Source organism: Xenopus tropicalis, chromosome 4 (genome assembly GCF_000004195.4).
Source record: "Xenopus tropicalis strain Nigerian chromosome 4, UCB_Xtro_10.0, whole genome shotgun sequence".
Classification (NCBI taxonomy): Eukaryota; Metazoa; Chordata; class Amphibia; order Anura; family Pipidae; genus Xenopus; species Xenopus tropicalis.
In genome coordinates, this window is record NC_030680.2 from 111,341,882 (window position 1) to 111,362,096 (window position 20,215).

Sequence of the window (20,215 nt, forward strand, 5' to 3'; positions counted from 1 at the left end):
TGGGGGAAGCCTCATTATGTGCGATCCCAGAGACAATTAACTTTATACAATTGATATAAAATATTTTACTGCAGTATTTGCTTCAGAATCTTTTTTTTTCTAGATTTTCCTCCTTTAGAATTGGGTGCGTCTTATATTCCGGAGCGTCTTATAGGGCGAAAAATATGGTACTTGAGGCAGGTGGTAATTATAGAAAAGTACAGTTCATTAGCTTTTGGCAACACAATATGGACTTTGCAGTGGGATTTATTCAAGTATGTGTTTCAGAATTTTAGGTCAAAACTGAATTAGTCATTAAAATTAGATGCACTTGCTTTATAAACAAGTTTGAATTGTTTCCACTTTTAATATTTGGTTGAGATTTTTTCTACTAGTGATCTGATGCTTTAAATTCTGCAACAGGTGTCTCACAAGAATCTACCACTTTCACGCACGCACCCACTCTTGCCAACAAAATGGATCTCACACCTACACTCACCAGCTCTGCTAATTCACGCACCACTCCTTATGAAGGCAGTACCACCTCAGGTTTGGTTGCTCAAGTTTATGTACCGTCACCATGCTATCTAATTTTATAGTGAAATATTTGATAAATTAGTCTTTTTTTCAAAGAGCTTCAATAAGAGTGTAATAGATGAAAAACACTGTTTACTGTATCACTATATAGAAATAAATAAAAATGTAAATATAATAGGGTTGATTCACTAAGGTGCGAGAATGCTTATTGCATGCTTTTTTGCGTAAAAATTGACATGAAAAAAACCCCGCAATTCGCTAAAGTATTATCGCATGTGTTAAGTCCCATATCGCGTGCCTTAAATAGCGTGCAACCACATGCGTTAATTCTCACGCAGAAATAATACTAACGCATGATTCACAAACAGTAAGACGCGCTAAATATTGCATTAGTCTGTGCGAAAATTAACACCTACTTGAGGCAGGCGGTAATTATAGAAAAGTACAGTTCATGAGCTTTTGGCAACACAATATGGACTTTGCAGTGTGATTTATTCAAGTATGTGTTTCAGAATTTTAGGTCAAAACTGAATTAGTCATTATAATTAGATGCACTTGCTTTATAAACAAGTTTGACTTGTTTCCACTTTTAATATTTGGTTGAGTTTTTTTCTACTAGTGATCTGATGCTTTAAATTCTGTAACAGGAGTCTCAAAAGAATCTACCACTTTCACGCACGCACCCAGTCATGCCAACAAAACGGATCTCACACCTACACTCACCAGCTCTGCTAATTCAACTTCACGCACCACTCCTTATGAAGGCAGTACCACCTCAGGTTTGGCTGCTCAAGTTTATGTACTGTCACCATGCTATCTAATTTTATAGTGAAATAGTTTATAAATTAGTCTTTTTTTCAAAGAGCTTCAATAAGAGTGTAATAGATGAAAAACACTGTTTACTGTATCACTTTATAGAAATAAAGTGTACATATAATATCTGTCCCTTTCCATGTGAGATATGGTAGCTCAGCACGTTTGTGCCTCTTTTTTTAATGCTCTTAGGGTGATTGATAAGAAGTCATAAAAAATTTCCGTTCCATCTTTTCAATATCTGATCTACAAACTTTGAAGCACAAGCAGAAGGCTTTTAGGGTATGCTTGTGGCTGGAGGTACTTTTACCATTACTTAAACTTGCTCCTGACATACAATATGGAGTAGAGTTCAAGCTTACCTCTGTAACAGGTGGGCCCGGGGGCACATGTCCTGGACCTTCAGCAAGGGGAGACAACAAAACCAATATTGATTATCAGGCTGGCACTCTGCTGGACCCACAATAGTAGAAAACTTAGAGCAATTGTTCTTGTTAAAATAGTAGTACTTTATTAACAATTATTTTGTTAGCCTGATGTGCTTCATGTCCCCAGGACACTTTATCATAGGCATTCTGAATAACTGGTACTACACCTGTACTGTATGGAAATTTGGGAAGCAATAATGACACCTGTAGCACATTTCTATATTAATACTGTGAAGTGCAGGAGTTTTTGCAGATGTAAGAATGTATTAAAGGGATATGCATTCATGTTATGATTTATAGTCTGTATGTTTGTAAATATTGTCTATATAGAATATAGTCTATATTTTTGAATAGTATAAATGTGTTGCATTTGCTAGATTAATAAGAATATATGTTGTATAATAATTATACCATTTTACTTCTTTTCCCTCACTCTAGGTTTCCGCAACACGTCAGACTTCCATACAACCATCTCACCAACTGCAAACTTCTCCATCAGTCCCACCCCAATAGGTGAACAGCCTCAGACAAGCACCCACTGCAATAAGTGCTATCTTTGCCTGCAAACATACACTGCAGAACAAACAGGACATTCTCACTCATTCTCCCTCATTCTCACTTTTTCACAATGGCATTCAAGTGATACTGTATATGTCTGCTTATATTGTAATGTTTGTACAGTGAGTTTCTTAAAAACAAAAAAAAAGGAGTTACCCATGTAAAGTATTTAGCATTTCGATTACTGCTATAAAAAGTATGAATTAAAACACCCAATGTGACATTGTTCTAAAGGGTAAAGGTGGCCATACACCTTCAGATCCGGCCGCTTGGCAATGTAGCTACGGGCGGGGGATATCGGGCGAATCCAAGCTAATTCGGTCGAATCGAATTAGAACGATGGGTATAGGACGGGTCAATGAGCCGATGCGGTCCCCGATCCGACTACATTTTTTAACCTGCCTGATCGATATCTGCCCGATTTCAGGCCAGATATCGATTGGGCAGGCCTGTCGCTTGTGTCCCCACATGGGCCGATTCTAAGGGACCAATTGGTCTAAGGGACCAATACCGGCAGCTACAATTGGCCCGTGTATGGTCACCTTAAGACACATATTTATCACATATAATGAAATATAATGAAGGCATTGCACAGATGTACAATTTTTATGTAGTGGTTTACACTTGCATGAGGTAGAAAAACATTTCCATTTTTTTTGTTTAATTGACATACATATGGTCATGGAGAATGAATGAAGATAAAATGCATTAAAATAGAAAGGGGGACACCAAAATGGTGTTTGAACGTATGAGTCCCAAACTCTACAGCTCACTGTCTAGTGTAAACACTAGACCTGAAAACACCTGAAAAACTGAAGGTGTTTCTAAAAAAATATTTAAAAATTAAATGCAAAGTCATTCATTATATGGGTATATATGACAAGTGTCCCAGATATTTGAAATGATGCGAATGTTACCTTAGTGCAATATCATAACTAAATGGCAGGAAGAATGAGATCACTTTGAGATGGGTATTAACTTTAAACCAAGGTATTTTATGGAAAAAAAAGGTTTAGAGCATACATTAAAAGCAATAAATTATATATGTCGTAATAATAACTTTAACAAGTGACTAGAATACACTTTCCCTTTAACTTCTATTTTCCTTTTGTGCTGTGAATCATTTGTAATACACCCCCTTCCTCTGTGTGTAAAGACTTTATTTGCAATTTGTGTGAATGATTATTGACTTGTTTTCCTGTGTTTTTTTAGATTTGGACATTAATTGCAGTAAGTAAATATTTTTATTGCTTCTTTACACCCTAAAGCTGGCCAGACATGCACTGATATAATCATACGAAACATAGTTTCATGATAATTTTCATACCATGGCAATTGGTCATTTAGTCAATTGGACAGGTTAGAAAATTTTGGTTGGATAACGGTAAAGTGTATTGTGTATCTGACGATATCCTTGGGGAATAATGTTGTATTAGCCCCTGGCCTGGCACAATTGCATGTGAGATGGCATGGCAAACATATTTTGAATACTAGAGCTACAATTTGAAGATGGTGTAAGTTTCTTTGTGTTATTAATGGCTTTCATTAATAACATTGGATTCAGAAAGATATAGCATTGGATTCAGAAAGATTGAGAAGTTAAACTGGTCCAAATTTTGTGGTGTAAATCAATATTTTACTCAGATTTAATACCAAATTAATTTTAATGCCATTTTCATGAATATTGCTCTGTGTGAAAATTATTATTTGAGAATTCATCCAGCAATTACAACCTGCGTCCTTCTAGGTGATGCAAACTGTAACACTCAACCTCCCACTAAATTCTGGGAGTTGTAGTTAAGAACAGATCTGGCCTTAGAGCAGTCACAGCATTGTCCAAAAATTAGTTTTAGATGATCCAAGGCTTCAGATTCCATCTCCACCAGGAGGAGAAGGTTGAGGGTGTAAGTGGGCAGAGCAGGCAGACTATAGCTCTATTTTAACTTTTATGTTGTGAAATGTAATGTACTTTTTTTTTAACATTAATAGTTAATAAACTTGGTTGCGACCTTTTCAACCTAACAAAAAGTTGATTGAGGGTTGGGTATGGTGGGAGTGTGGAGCTGGGAAATTAATTTCCTTTTATCTGCAATTAATGGGAACCAGATAAGAACAAAGGTGTTACTGACTTTGATGTTTTACAACCCCACATGATCTTCATCCCACATTACCCATAAACAATTAACATGCAACCCCCGTGGAATTGCAAGTCAGCTATTTACAATACAATTGTACAACTGTTTGTACAGTTGTGTACCTTTCTATCATTTAACCAACAACATTTGCTATATTACATACTACATTACGGGGCTGATTCACTAAAGGTCATATCGCATGCGTTAAATAGCGCGCTACCGCAATGCAAATATAAGATACATTTTTTAACGCATGCTAAAAATAGCGCTCGTTTTTATCAACCTTTAGTGAATCGGCCCCTACATCTTAGATTGCTTACTAAAGTAAATAAAGATTTTGCCCCACACACTCCCTACAGGGAATACCAGACTTTTATGGTGCTAATTCTGAGAAGCCTAACTTGTCTTCCTAATGTCTTAAAGGAGCAACTCACAGGTACTGGGCATGGTTGGCTCGCCTGTGTCGTCATGTCTTACCTTTGTATTTTTCTCTCCTAACAGGTCATATAGCACCCAAAATTGTTACTACCTCTGTAAACATTAGTGAATATTCAGCAACAGTGATGTTTGAGAATATGTCAGCTGAGGAGCTCAAGTTGAATCTCAACTGTAACAAAAATAATACCAAAGAAAACATTTCCACTTACATTTACACTTTCCAAGATGCCAAGCAGTGTACCAACCTAAATGTCGAATGTAACTTCAATGAGAGGAACTGCATCAGTCCCATCATTTTCTCAGTGCCTATACCATTATGTAAATATTTATTTTCTTCTTGTTAAATGTAAAATTTTATTTATTTATTCCTGTGCCCTAATTCCTACAGATTACTCCTATATTATGAAATTTAAGATGTCTACCCCCAAAAGAAGTTTCTTTGCATAATGAAAGAATACACTGGAAACTTTTCAGTATTTTCAAAATCATTTTAAAATGTAATTGCTATTGAAAGCAGTGTTTATTTCTACTTCTCTGAAAAACTAAAAAAACAAACAAACGCAGAGTTGTGCATGTATTGATTGCATGTGCCCTTTAAAGGTATTTATTGGTTACATGCTCCTTGCACTTCCACTTGTGCTAAGCACCAGTGCATCCACCCTGCCTTTTCTGATGAATCGTGTGTGACAATTGACACTAGGGTACTTTGGAATAACACCACCCCTCTTGTGGCAGTAGTTCTAGGGCTCCCCAGAAGTAAAGGTGGCCATACACGTAGCAAACCTCTACCTGCTGATTCAGCCCTGAATGCAGATTTTGTTCAGGTGCGTCCATAAATTCTCAACTCAATAACACATGTTGGCAAAATTTCACTCTGAAGGATTGTGGCAAGTACTAGTTTCACTTATAGATAAATATTCCTCATTATTTTAATGGTATATAAGCAAAACCAGCAGTGCAGGGAATTACAAAGCACTTTCAGTAGCAAATACAATTTACAAATATGTTTAATATATTTCAGTGTGTAATTATTTTTATTGGAAAGTTGCTTGGAATTAAGTTTGAGTAAATTATGCAAAATTTTCATTTTTAAATTTAGAATTTAGTAAGTATGAAAGGGCAAAATTATGCAAAATTTTCATTTTTAAATTTAGAATTTAGTAAGTATGAAAGGGCAGGTGCCCCTTCTCACTACAAGAGGCAATTGGACAGATTTCTTAAAGACCAAAAGGATTTCCAGTGGTTTGATCTTTTTTCTGTTTAAAAACAATGAAACCACACGTGCGTGTACAAACTCACACTGGGTTTCATGCTGAATATGCTTGGCAGTTTCTGTAATTTTTTAGTAAACTCACATGGGTTTCCTTTATAATTGCCCGAAAGCTTGGGGATCATAAATGTGCCCCTAAGTAATAATGTTTTAGATGTAACACCTGAGGAAGGAATTGGGTTACACACATCCATGAAACTTTGTGTATGGTATGCATTTGTCTCATAGGCAAATAGAATAAATATACACTTTTGATTACAAACTGAATTATGCACTTTTTTATCCATGACATACTAGTTGGGAGGTACCAGAATCTTCCACTTGTGCCCCGTCTCTCTTTATTTTATTTTTGTTCAGCATTTATCTGCACCACTGTAGGTATGGACCCCATAGAGAAGACTGAGGTCAGTTAACTTCTGGGTTTCCATGCAGAGGAATGCTCAAAAAACTGCAAAGAATTGAACTTACAAATGGCAGTGTGTAAGGGCACTTACTGACAGTGCTATCAGAAGGAATCTGTTATATAAATTGAGATTCCATGTGTGTTTCTAGAGCAATACCCACATTTTGGGTATTCATTCACTAACCATCTTTTTAAATGTATTCAGTATGTCTTTGTTTGAATCTGCAAATACATTTAAAGAATACATGTAAGGGTCTTTACACAAGTGTGTTTGAACCAGCAATCCCATACAGTGTTTTTTTTTTAGTGTTCCACATCAGAACTTAAAGGGATTCACCTTTAAACTAATTTTATTATGTTGTAGAGGGTGCTAGTTTGAGACAATTTGCAATTGGTCTTCATTTTTTATTATTTGTGGTTTTCAAATGATTTAACTTTTTGTTCAGGAGCTGGTTGCTAGGAACAAAATTACCCTAGCAACCAGGTAGTGCTTTGTAGGAGAAACTGAATTATGAATAGGAGAGGACCTGAATAGAAAGGTAAAGAATAGGAAGTAACAATAAAATTGTAGCCTCACAGAGCAGTAGTTTATGGCTGCTGGGGTCAGTGACCCTCATTTGCAAGGTGAAATGAGTCAAAAGAGAAAAGCAAATACTGTAATTCAAAAATTATAAAAGAAAAAAAAATGAAGACCAATTAAATAGTTGCTAAGAACTGACCTCTCTATAACATACACAAAGTTAACTTAAAGGTGAACCACCCCTTTAAGTGATCTCATTCGTCTTTTTGGGCACTGTACCTATGGGTGGGCACTGAAACACTGAATGCAGATAAACCTAGCATGTAATGCTTTATCTGTGTTCAGGGTGTGTAAAAGCTATTAGACAGCACTATGGGAATATGGTGGCCATTTCAAAACCTGGAGAAGCAGCGGAAAAAGAAATCACATTATGCGCAATAGGTTTAGGATTTTCTTTTGTGATTAAATAAACTAATGAGAAATACACACTAATGAAGCATTGTCTTTCCTGCAGACAGCAATTTTACTTTAGATCTTGATGTCACTGAAAACAGTATTCAATTTGAATGGGACAAAACGGAACTACTGGATGCCTGTCGCATAAACGAAAGTTATATTTGTACAGGTAAGGTATCCATCCATACCTGTTTTGTTTGGTCGCTTCATACCCAGTTCTCACATCAGTCCTTGAATATTATGTATCATTGATGTTTCCTACCAAGGCTGTTGATAAACTACAAGTTCCTATATTCTCTATAGTTCAAAAGCAATGCTGGGACTTACAGAAATAAAACTTGCAGCAGTTATTAAACTTTTAATTTCATTTTTGCCCTGATGTTCCTTAACTGCCTGTGATAAAATGAGCCCAGGAGAGCATAAATACAATTAGGTTTAGAATACAGGGGTTTTACAGGGTATAGATCCCACCCAGGGAAATAACATTCACTCTATACTGGTCTCTCAAATCTAGTCAGATAACAATTGCCCTAGGCACTTTGCGCACTGACATTTTTAGGGTGTTATGACCTAATGAATGGTTACATTTTGGCCACAGACAGTGTTTGACATGGCAAATTTGCAGTGGCACATTTTGCACTATATCAAACCCAGTAATTTAGGTTGGTCTAAATAAAACCTGCCTGTCTAACTGCTAGTTGATTTCAGCGGAAGGTAAAAACCCCATCCAGTTTGCCTCAGAGGGGGTAAAATTTACTTCCTTTTCCCAACATTGCAATCAGACCAGTGCCTGGATGAATCTGTACTAAAATATATTTTTAATAACCCTGTATTTTCCCACTTGCTAAAATGCTATCCAACCCCTTCTTGAAGCTATATAATGTATCGGCCAGTACGACAGTACGATCACTTTAGGGAAAGAATTCCACTACCTTCAGTAGATACCTTCAGCAGTTTATTGTCTGGTGCCCTTATAAATATATATAGAATGATCATCTCTCCCCTTAAGTGCTTCTTCTCCAGTATAAACATCCCCAACTTGCCAGCCTCTCCTCATAACTATTTATGGTTAAATACATTTTTATTTAAATCATCCAGAGCATGTTATTTAGGGATCTTGTTCTACACAATGTTGTACTTTACAATACTTTAGATGTTCTTTTCAGCTCTTTTTATTTCACAGCAGAGACTTTTTCCTTGCTGACCTCCTATGTAGATCAAGTTTGTACAGTCATTTTTACATTTGTATTAATGAGTTGTACAGTGGAGTGATAAACTTGGAATTGGTAACCCTAAGCACATGGATATGAATGTGTCTGAAAGCTCTGTTGATTTTAGATAGGGATTTTAGTCTGTTGATTGAGTAAGTGGACCCTTATTTGCCTATTCTGCAGGCTTGGGTGCTGATTGCTGTAGTGATGATAGAGTTGAGGTTATACTAAAGGCAATGCTCATACGACTTAAAGGGAAGGTAATCAATATTTCAGCTACATTTTAAGACACTGTAAAATTACATGCATACATAGGGGCACATTCATGAAAGCACGAGTTCGAATTCAGATATGGGAAACATTCGGATTAGATACAATAATTTCTGATGATCGCAAATATCACGAAAATGCTTACGAAAAAAACGGATTAGTCACAATAATATCGTATTGGCGATCCGAAAGTCACAAAATTTTCGTATCGAATGATCGTAAACGACGGGAAAACCTTTCCGACTTTGGTCCTTCTGTGCATGATTTTGGAAGCCTCCCATAGGACTCAATGGCACTCTGCAGCTCCAACCTGGCCCAAGGGAAGTCTCCCATAGGGCTCAATGGCACTCTGCAGCTCCAACCCGGCCCAAGGAAAGTCTCCCATAGGGCTCAATGGCACTCTGCAGCTCCAACCCGGCCCAAGGAAAGTCTCCCATAGGGCTCAATGGCACTCTGCAGCTCCAACCCGGCCCAAGGAAAGTCTCCCATAGGGCTCAATGGCACTCTGCAGCTCCAACCTGGCCCAAGGAAAGTCTCCCATAGGGCTCAATGGCACTCTGCAGCTCCAACCCGGCCCAAGGAAAGTCTCCCATAGGGCTCAATGGCACTCTGCAGCTCCAACCCGGCCCAAGGAAAGTCTCCCATAGGGCTCAATGGCACTCTGCAGCTCCAACCTGGCCCAAGAAAAGTCTCCCATAGGGCTCAATGGCACTCTGCAGCTCCAACCCGGCCCAAGGAAAGTCTCCCATAGGGCTCAATGGCACTCTGCAGCTCCAACCCGGCCCAAGGAAAGTCTCCCATAGGGCTCAATGGCACCCTGCAGCTCCAACCTGGCCCAAGGAAAGTCTCCCATAGGACTCAATGGCACTCTGCAGCTCCAACCTGGCCCAAGGAAAGTCTCCCATAGGACTCAATGGCACTCTGCAGCTCCAACCTGGCCCAAGGAAAGTCACGATACTGAAGCTTAAATGAATCTGAAACTTTTGTACTCGGCACGTCAATACGATTTTGTCGCAAAGTACGAAAAAGTCACGCAAAGGTACGAAAATGTCACAGAAAATTGTTTGTATTTCGTACCTATCGTACTTTAATAAATGTGCCCCATAGAGAGAGAGAGAGGATTTCGGTAATCATCGGTTTTGCTGGGAGAGAATAGATTTAGGGAGCTGATGCTGGAAAGTGCTTCTTTTTTATCACCTGTTATAAGTAACATGACTAAAGAGTTTATGGCCAATAAATAGAATTTTTGTAATTGCTAATAAATCATATTGTTTACTTTTACACAGATCAAAATAATCATACTAAAGATTTTTTGAGAGATTCAAGGAAAGTGATAGGCTTGGAACCTTACACAAACTACAGCTGCACAGTGAAACTGATTTATAATAATAATACGGAAATATATAATGACAGTAAAGTCATAAAGACAAAGGCTGGAAGTAAGTGTCATTTGTGTTTATGTTATTTATTGCTTGTCTGTTATTATATGTGTGTGTGTAACACTATGATGTCTAAGCTTCTTGATTCCACTTTTTGCCTGCATCCAGTAGGCATACAGTATATACTGTATATAGGGGCAGTGTTGAGGTGGAAGAGCAGTCAGGGATTACTACTGAAACAAATATACATGAAGGACTAAGGACAGATAAGGAAATATACCGGCAAAAATATATTTTGTCAAAAAGGAGAATATAGCACTGTATCTTAAAATCCTGATATAAGGTCCCAGTCAGCGACCATAGATTAAAATATCAATGTAATAAATGTCAAATGAAGAATAATTCAATGTGAAATGAATTTTTTGTTTTTACTGCTTTTATTATATTTCCCTCTATTGAAAAGGACTAGTGCTCTAGTAATGTGGCCACATGTACTGCCTCTATCATTCTGAATATAGATATGAATTGTGTTGCTGTATAATTGCTACTGATTTGCACTGCATTACTACAAGGTAATATATTTAAAGGGATAATTATAGTTATTTTTTAATTGTAGATTTGCCATTCCAAGCTCCTAATATCATGGGCTACAGTGCCCGAATGTCTATATCACTACAGGAGACTGAAATATTTATGAACAAATTTATGACATTTTATGTTGCACTAATGCATGTACTGGCAAAAGCACTTTTTTCTCTGTATTCCATCTGATTCCATTTGCTTTCTGCTTATTCAACAACAGAACCAGGGGAGGTCAAGAACCTTAAATGTTTTCATAATACTAGTACATCAATCACTATTACATGGGAAGAACCAGAGAGTCCTAATGGTCCATTGCCTGGCTATATTGTAAGAAATGACAGCACTGAAAACGGTAATTTTTAAATATCTGTCAATACTTTGTTTTCTGTTTTATTTGTATTGTGCTTGCAGTGCATTCAGTCAGCACGTACAATAGTTCCTCTATCCAATGCTTTAAACATGTTTGTCAAGTGTCTGTCTAGCTGTCATGAACTACACCTCCCAGAATCCTAACCATACATTAGGCAAATACCTATGCTCATTGTGCTCAGGGATGTGTGGAATAGTCAGTGTTGGAGTGCTGGGGAAGATAAAATGACTGGTGAATTAGGCAATAAGTTCAGGGATCATTTGCAGGAGTATACATAAATGAAAACATTTTTCAAGATATTAGCAGGGCTCCACATGCCCTAATCATAGAATATGATCAGCAAAGATTCATAACTACAAAACACAAATGGCATATGGATATGATATACAATGTATAATGCTAATATACTTAGTACACCAGTAAAGGTATCACCTTCCAGCTCAGTATTGTTACTCTGTAATGGAGGTACCTGGATCTGAAGAGTTAAAGAAGGTGAGCTTTAATAGGGTTATGAAGGCATTAAGACAGAACATTTTATACCAGGGTTATAGTGAGAAAGAAAGGGGGATGAATACCTGTAGATTGCCAGGGGACTGCAGCAAGAGTTCAGTGCATGTTTGGCCGCACCCACCCTAAAATGATTTGTCGGAGGGGAGAATGCAACGGTGTTTGGGAGTTCTGGCTTCTTCCGGTGTTTTTTCCAATAAGTTACAGCTGGGAAGTTGGTGAAGTTGGAAATGCTTGCCAAAGTGGAAAGGGGCTGGTACCTCTTGTCTAATTGTGTTTGGTTCAACCTACCTGGGTAATGGTCCCGGGAGGCAGGGGTTCAGAGTGAGGCTTCTTATGCCTTTACTTGCCCAGCTTAGTGCAGTGTAGCAGGGTGACCAGCATGGTAGGTGGCCTGTTCACTCCAGTGCAGTAGGCAAGCATTTCTGTGGTGTATTGATCATAAGATCACTGTTTTATTCAATACTTTGTAACTTGTCAGTTTGATTACTGTGTCAGTAATGCTGTGACGTGTTCACATCCATCCAAAAATGTAGATGAATAATAGATGAATAATATTAATATATTACACAGTAATCTCCTTTTTCTGTCTAAACAGTCTTCATTACAGATACAGATCGTCTGAGTTATAATTTTACAGAACTGGACTCATACAAAGAATATACTTTGTTCGTTAAGGCAGTCAATAACAAGACAGACAAATATTTACATGGAAAAGAAATAGAAATAAAATGTCGTACTGATGTTGGAAGTAAGTCTACTATGCATTTCATGTAAGGGTATTTAGACATATCAATGAATGGTGTAAAGTGCAATTAAAATAAGCTGCAGAAAATCCTGGCTACTCATTAATTTTATTGTACGTGTATGTAATCTTTAATCCAGAAAGCTCTGAATTTTGGGAAGGCATTCTCCTAAAGACTAAATTTTAATCAAACAATTAAAATTTGTAAAAATTATTTTGCTTATCTCTGTAATAAGACGGTACCTTACACTTGATGGTAACTAAGCTGCATAAATTGGTGTCAGAACAATTGCACTGAATTTATTTAATGTTAATATTTTTAGTAGACTTATGGTATGGTGATCCAGAACATGAAAAAAACTCTTATCCAAAAAAACAGGTCCAAAGCATTCTGGATAAGTGATCCCATACCTATAGAACCACATTTTCCCATATAGAGTACTACTGAAATAACAATAATAGCACAACATGTTCCAGTCTGGGTGGTTGTTGGGCACATTGGGGACATGGTGGCCCCTCACACCCAGCACTTACCTTTCTGAGCATTTGGAGTGGGGCAAGGTGGGGGCATTGCAACTTTCTCAACTCGCATAAAGGTAGCAGCCCTCCTGGGTGAATGGGGCCCCCACAATTGCTGATGACAAACCTGAATTTCAAGTTCTCAGAGGAAGTAATAATTTGGCTTGGGTAGATCCAGCAAACACTGCTGAAGAAAACAACAATTTGTTCAGGGGATCTTGCAGACAGATAAATGACAAGGGGACTTCTCAATTGCCCTTTGCCTTCAGCCATCCCTCTGAACCCCATTGTTACATACATTAATAAAACACCAGGAGCCGGAAATGGGTAAAAAGAGGCCACAGCATTTATTTACATTTTATCAAATAAATAGGACCTTGCCAGCCTCACCCCAAGGCAATATTCAAAGCCAGAATTCCATAAGAGATCGCTACTATGCTCTGCTGTTCCTTCCTTCCTTACTGAAGATTTAAGATCAGCACTATATCATTATATCCACCACTGAGTATTAGGCTGCCTCTACCTACAGAGAGGATGGTCCCAAACTCTGCTACCAGCAGGAGCTGCATCTCCCACCATGAGAGAAGTTCAGCAGCCCTGCTGCCGGTCCTGAATCTGCAGTGCCTCGATGATAGGAAATCCAAGCAGGCTGTCACCTAGCACAAGCAGTAGTAGCGTCTGTATCAATCAACCCACCGTGCAGTCAAAGGAGAGAAGCCCTCTTCTAAAATTTCCTGTGCAGTACTCTGGCAAGGTCCTACCGCTGCTGTGACAAATAAAACTTAAACTACATTAACATATATCCACTGTTTTGATCCAGAGGAAGGCAAAAAACCCAGCCTGAAGCCTGTGCCAATTATGCCTCAAGAGGGAAAAAATTCCTTCCTGACCCCACCTGGCTTGGGAAAATTCCCTGGATCAAGGATTTGACTTTCATTTAACATAAATAATACCATGCAGACTCTCACATTCATACTGTATAGTGTTACCGAAACCACAATATAACAGTGCATATAGGAAAACATTCAAATTCTGTTATTAATAGATAATATGAGAGCATAAAGAAGAAAATATCCTGGCATTTTACAAAATATGCAAAAAAGAGGGGAGGGTGGGTGGGATGCTTCTACCTGTTCAGAAGATAGGAAGTGAACTCCTTCTTTTGTGACATCACATCCCTATCCTTCTCCACCCCCCGGCCCAGCTTTCCCCCCTCCTTAACTTATTGCTTCTCACCCAATCACAGCTGCATCTGATTTTTCCAATCTTTAAACATAAACCAGTGTAATCTGGCTGCTGGTCATTCGAATCCCTTGTCATGCAGCCCTTGCGTTTATAGCTTCAGGGCTTCCTTTATAGGGCTTGTTTGAGAGCCCAAGTGCAATGTACAAAGTGCAAACAAATTCTGAAATTGTCCATTTTTTTGCATTTTGCACTCTGTGCTTGTGTGTATAGCAGGTCTCAGGGCTCATTATCGGAGGACAGAGACCGGCAGCTCCACTCCCCCCAAAAAAAGTTTTGTAAAATGCAGCAATGTAGTTGCAGTGCAGCCCTGTATTTAAGGCCTGCCATAGGGAAGGTGGTAGGTACAGGGCTGGATTTCTAAATAGGGCGCCCTGAGGCTTCCCCCTTTTACCGCCCACCCACCTTGACCGCACATGCGCACATGTGTCCTCACTAACGCAGTGGTATCAACATCTTCACATCTGCAGATGTGCACACTGCCTCAATGAACAAAAATAAACAACAATCCTCATGCAGACGTACTGCTATCCTGATGTCATAACCAGTAAGACTGAGGAGAGCACTCATAAGGCAGTGTGACTGCTGTGATCTTATTGTAGGGGACTGATATCACCACACCATGAGTGTTTTGAAATTTCAGGACTTCCAGGATTTCAGCATTGAAGGAGCTGACATTCTGTACTTTGCCTGATTGTAATATTCCTTCAATTCAGCCTGACCTGAGCCCTTCCTGAACATTCATCTAGAACTTGTTTAACCCATGGTTTGCATTTGGACTTTTTTGCTAGCCTGTGTCTAATAACGTGTAAGTCTGTAAGCCTGACCTTGTTTTTGCGTGTGCTCCAGTTACTGTTCTTTGTCAGTCTGCACATTCTGTCTTACAACCAGAGGCCATGACATTAAAGGATGTACAGTATAGCAAAATAACATATATGCACAGAAGGCAAAGAGAAGGGTTTCTACATTTGTTTCTACAAACACATTACCCACCATGTGAAAATTTGCACTTTTGGTTTGAAGTGTAAACTGATTACTTGGATTGATCTGGGGGTCTGACTAATGGAATTAAACTCAAATTTATAAAAGGGTCTATGAGACTGTGAAAGTATGGGACTTATTATCTGGAATGCTTGGAACCACGACTTTCCAGAAAAGGGATTCTTCCCAGTGATCACTTACGTGATACCCCCAGCTGGTGGTGCAGAAAACTGCACCAGCCTGGGACAAATGCGAGCGAGTGATCCTCTTCTTCCCTCAAAATCCTGGGGCTGATGCATGTGCAATAGAGTGAAAAAGCTGTTCTTTTGTTAAAATGCGTCTTTTTACTCTACTGCGCATGCCCAAGCAGTGTGAAGCAAGAAGGAAGAAGAAAATCGCTCACTTGCTTGAACCCCAGGTCAGTGCAACTTTCTGCTAACAGGACTGCTCGGCCCGAGGGATTAGGTAAGTAATTATAATTAGTGATGAGTGAAATTTTTCGCCAGGCATGGATTCGCTGCGATATTCATTGGTGATATTTTTTTTTGCAAAACTGTCGTAAAAGTTCAGCATAACATAGATTTGGCGAGTGAAGAAAAAGTCGCAGTCTCAGCGTAAAAAAAAGACATGGTCATGCCAAAATAAAATCGCAGTCATGCCAAATACAGTAAGTCGCGGTCACTTTAAATAACATGCATCAAAAAAGTTGTGCAGTAGCCACATTTTGTGATTTTTTCTTCGTTTTGTAACTTTTTCAGCGGTTTAACAAATTTATCGGGACAGATTCACTCATCACTAATTACAATCACTGGGTAGTGACTACCTTTCCTTCTCTTTTAAACCCAACAGGAATGATTTGCCACTAATATGGATTTATGCAGCTTAGTTGGGATCAAGTACAAGGTACTGTTTTATTATCACAGAAAAAAAGGGAAATTGTTTTAAAAAATTTGAATTATTTGCTTAAAATGATCTATATGGGAGATGGCTATCCTGTTCTGAGCTTTCTAAATATCAGGTTTCCTGATGAAAGATCCCATACCTATATTAAGAAATTGAATCCTGCTCTGTATAGTGCAAAGAATATGTTTAAATGACAATGCGAAAAATTTCTTGTCAGCTTCTATTATTGTTTTTCTATTTGTTACAGAACCTGAGTCAATTGAACAAAGCCCCACTGTAAAACTAACGTCAAATAATGCTATTGAGATTGACTGCCAATACCCTAAAAAAATGAATGGGCCAAAAAAAGAAATGCATCTTAACTATTCTGGGGAATATAAAACATCATTCGGAAAAATTCAGAAACATCCGAATTGCCACTTTCGAATTGAAGATCTGAATTATTTGACTAATTATACATTTAAGGTAAGAGGCTAGAATTAATATTTACTTATATAAAATAACATATTACAAAGTAATGTCTTACAATGTGTGGTCCTTACCACATGCAAGCAAATGCAATTTTGTGTACTCTTTGCCACGTCTTGAACATGGACACTTTTATTTACAAAAATTGTTAAATATTCTACAAATAGTGTTATGCACAGTATTATGCACACAGATGTTTCACACAGGTCAGTATTCAGTCGGGAAACACAGTATCATTCAGTCCATTCCTGATGTCTGGTTCCACCTCTCACTCAAAGAGACAATCCACACCCTGATTCAGGATAAGATACACTAATGCCAGCATTGCCAGGTGCTTCCACAAAACTTCTTGCAATTAAAATGAGTGAGTCCATTGAGGAGGAATCATAGTTACAGTGTAAATGTATTAATAGTGAATTAATTTAGAATAATGAATATAATTTGAAAACAGATCTCCTCCAATATTTAGCTCCATGTATCTGCACTGAGAACTTCTTATGAGTACGTGGAGCAGGGGTCAGCCAAAAAAAACGCTAATACAGGCCTTCACTCTGCTCTGCTCTTTGTACCTGCACTCGGCTTGCAGAAAAAACGAGAGAAGTGAAGGTGGCCATAGACAATAATGCCTGAAAATAATGAATAAAGCTGGGGTGCTTATCACTTCCTTTCTCTTCAATGGTGCCTCAGCAGTTCCACTATCTGGCCTATTTTTATCCCTCACCTACTGAGAGCTCCACAGCAGTGGTGTATGTTTATATGCGTGTATATCTTTATTTATAAAGCACTACTTGTCATGCCAGGCCATATTGCCCGGGCATTGTAACAAGGTAAAATGGCAGCATTTGCGTTGTGTCCACCAGACACCCCTAATTAACCCAATACACACTATCAACACCTGGTTTCTGGCTCCCGCAGAGACCCTTAATTAAATATGCACCCAGGACTGCAGGAAGGTGTCAACTTCATCAGACAATGCGGGACCAGCCTGTTGGGGCAGGAAGCTGGGGATCTGTTGATCAAAGAGAGGCAAAGTGTGGGCCTAGGAACAGCAGGGGGGGACAGCATACAGAAAATATGGATTATAGAAATGGATCCATATCTCCGCTGCTTTAAGGTCCACATCCTCATAAATCACATAGGATTTATGAGGAGGCCCCAGGCTTCCCAATGATACCAAACAGGGGCGGCCTATACCCGCCAGTTAGGAGAAATGGGTTCTGGGGGACTGGGACATGAGACCCCCCTCATGTTTGGTATCATTTTGATCGCCCCCATATGGGTTAAAACAATTCCCTACTTTCATAATAATATTGAGTACTGGCAAGTACCAATATTATATGAAAAGAAACTGGCATGAGAAGTACAGCTCTCTAAAGAGGGTGGGTGGGGACCACCCAAAGGGGTCATGTGACCAGTTTCTGGGCACTCCCTCCTCATGCATACGGTAATGGGGAATAAAAGCACGCATGCCCAGGTATTCTTTAGCTCATTCTGGAGGCCTCAATTTATGCAACTAATGTTGGGGGATGGGCTCAGGACTTTCAACCTCTTGCCTCAGAGGGCACAGGATATTCGGTAACGTACTTAGGATTTCTCTGTGTTTTTATCCCAGTTTATTTTATTGACTGTTTTGCATGTATTTTTCTCTTCTGTAACATCTTTTTAAAACTGCACTGTTTACCCTGGTAATATTAAATATAAAATTTAATAAGTTTAGTCCTTTGGCTCTATATCAATTCCCACGTACCTTGTATGACTGCTCAGGCCTAGGTGTATCAACTGTTGGGTTGTGTGTATGTGTATTGGGTAGAGATTCTGTGTAGATGCTAATTAACTAGTGGGCTGCTAGCAGGGGGGTGGGTTTGACTGTAATTTTAACCCTGTGGCTGCTAGTGTGCTGTTAAATTAGTGAGAACTAACCCTAACTGCAGTAAGAAAGTTTGTGTGTGATACATTTATGTAATCAGGTTTCTATCGCCTGTTAATGATAGATGGTGGCAGCGAAATAGTTGTATTTGGGGCGGTGGTGTGTTTGGGGGTGCTTGATGTTAGTCTAACCTGTGTGAAAGGTGACTGAGTGTAACCCCTTGTACCCCGTCCTGGTGTCAGGCGCGTCTGTGAGTAGCGTTTTCCTGACACTACTTATGTACACAGCACATAAATAAATTAATAACAGTTAATAACAGTACAAAGTATGATAATAAATACAAGCCCCGGAAGCAACAGTATAAACCCTCCTTTGGGAAACCTGTGTGAATTAGCCAACTCTTGACTCAGTCTCTCCCAGGACACGGTCCCACACTTCCTACTGGTGGAAATACCCTTGCCCAGTTCAGTCTCTGGCAAAGTCCCTTCCCCAAGAGATCTTTAGTTTTCTCAGGTAGTGCTACCTGCCCACAAGTACCTCTCCATTTTGATAGGCAGTTGCTCCCACGTTGCAGGCATTTGAGAAACACCTGTCCTCACACAGGGGACACACAATGGGGCCTTTGTAGACACATCTCCCTCAGATGGATCACTCACCAAGAACTCACACAGAGATAAAGGCACCCAACAGCAGCTAAGCAGATCTCTCCCTTTATATGGCTGGAGCTCAATGCAGAGCCAAGCACACTCAGTCTTTAACTCTCTATGGCTACTCTCTGGATCTTGCTCTGTCTGGTTGCTGCAGCAAGGCTCCCCTATAACCTCTGCTGGCCCACCCTGTGGTTTTGGCTCCAAAGCAAGGCACTCCCTGGGCCCTTCTCTATTCCCAGAAGTGTAACTGGGCTGGATGACATCACAGATAGAAAAACAGGGGAAAGAGTTCTCTGATCCCCTACACTTGTGAAAACACATAACAAACTAGAAAGGGAAGTTTAAGTACAACCTTCATGTTGGTTTGAAAAACATGAAGTCACTGAATGAAATCTGATTGGCTGTTGTTGGCTCCACCCAGTTTTTCTAACCTTGGACCACAGTTATGTAGTAAAAACCACTGAGCAAAGTTTGGGGACCCTGGTTTTAATAGTGTCTCAATGGCAGCAATTTAAATTTCTCCACTGAAAGTCAATTAGTGACATCTGATGGTTGGTGGCTCCGGCCACTTTTTCTAACCTAAAAAAACAGGTTTGATCTGTCAAGTACTATTGAGTCCTATGGATGCTTATAATAGTAGAGGAATAGAATAGTCAATGACAGCCTGTCCTTGACACATTTTCAAGGAGAACTTATTCCCATCATTGTTTTCTGTTACACCCAGTTTCAAGGAGAAGTTAATCCCATCATTGTTTTCTGTTACACCCAGTTTCAAGGAGAAGTTAATCCCATCATTGTTTTCTGTTACACCCAGTTTCAAGAAGTTAATCCCATCATTGTTTTCTGATACACCCAGTTTCAAGGAGAAGTTAATACCATCATTGTTTTCTGTTACACCCAGTTTCAAGGAGAAGTTAATCCCATCATTGTTTTCTGTTACACCCAGTTTCAAGGAGAAATTAATCCCATCATTGTTTTCTGTTA

The 20,215-nt window shown here is 39.0% G+C and overlaps 2 protein-coding genes across 2 annotated transcripts in view; both read left to right on the top strand.

Annotated features, from left to right (window-relative positions):
* Positions 1-5,936, top strand: part of LOC116410440 (cell wall integrity and stress response component 4-like) — a 42,995-nt gene extending 37,059 nt beyond the window's left edge. Inside the window, exons 5-9 of the mRNA XM_031901035.1 lie at positions 403-528; positions 1,164-1,295; positions 2,196-2,270; positions 3,528-3,545; positions 4,952-5,936. Of these exons, the coding sequence (XP_031756895.1) occupies positions 403-528; positions 1,164-1,295; positions 2,196-2,270; positions 3,528-3,545; positions 4,952-5,232 (632 nt within the window). The 3' untranslated portion in view covers positions 5,233-5,936. The remainder of the gene's footprint in view (positions 1-402; positions 529-1,163; positions 1,296-2,195; positions 2,271-3,527; positions 3,546-4,951) is intronic.
* A 692-nt stretch (positions 5,937-6,628) lies between these two features.
* The window catches only part of ptprc (protein tyrosine phosphatase, receptor type C), a 40,335-nt gene continuing 26,748 nt past the window's right edge, over positions 6,629-20,215 (top strand). The window contains exons 1-6 of the mRNA XM_031901338.1: positions 6,629-6,638; positions 7,596-7,706; positions 10,305-10,457; positions 11,200-11,331; positions 12,455-12,607; positions 16,494-16,711. Of these exons, the coding sequence (XP_031757198.1) occupies positions 6,629-6,638; positions 7,596-7,706; positions 10,305-10,457; positions 11,200-11,331; positions 12,455-12,607; positions 16,494-16,711 (777 nt within the window). The remainder of the gene's footprint in view (positions 6,639-7,595; positions 7,707-10,304; positions 10,458-11,199; positions 11,332-12,454; positions 12,608-16,493; positions 16,712-20,215) is intronic.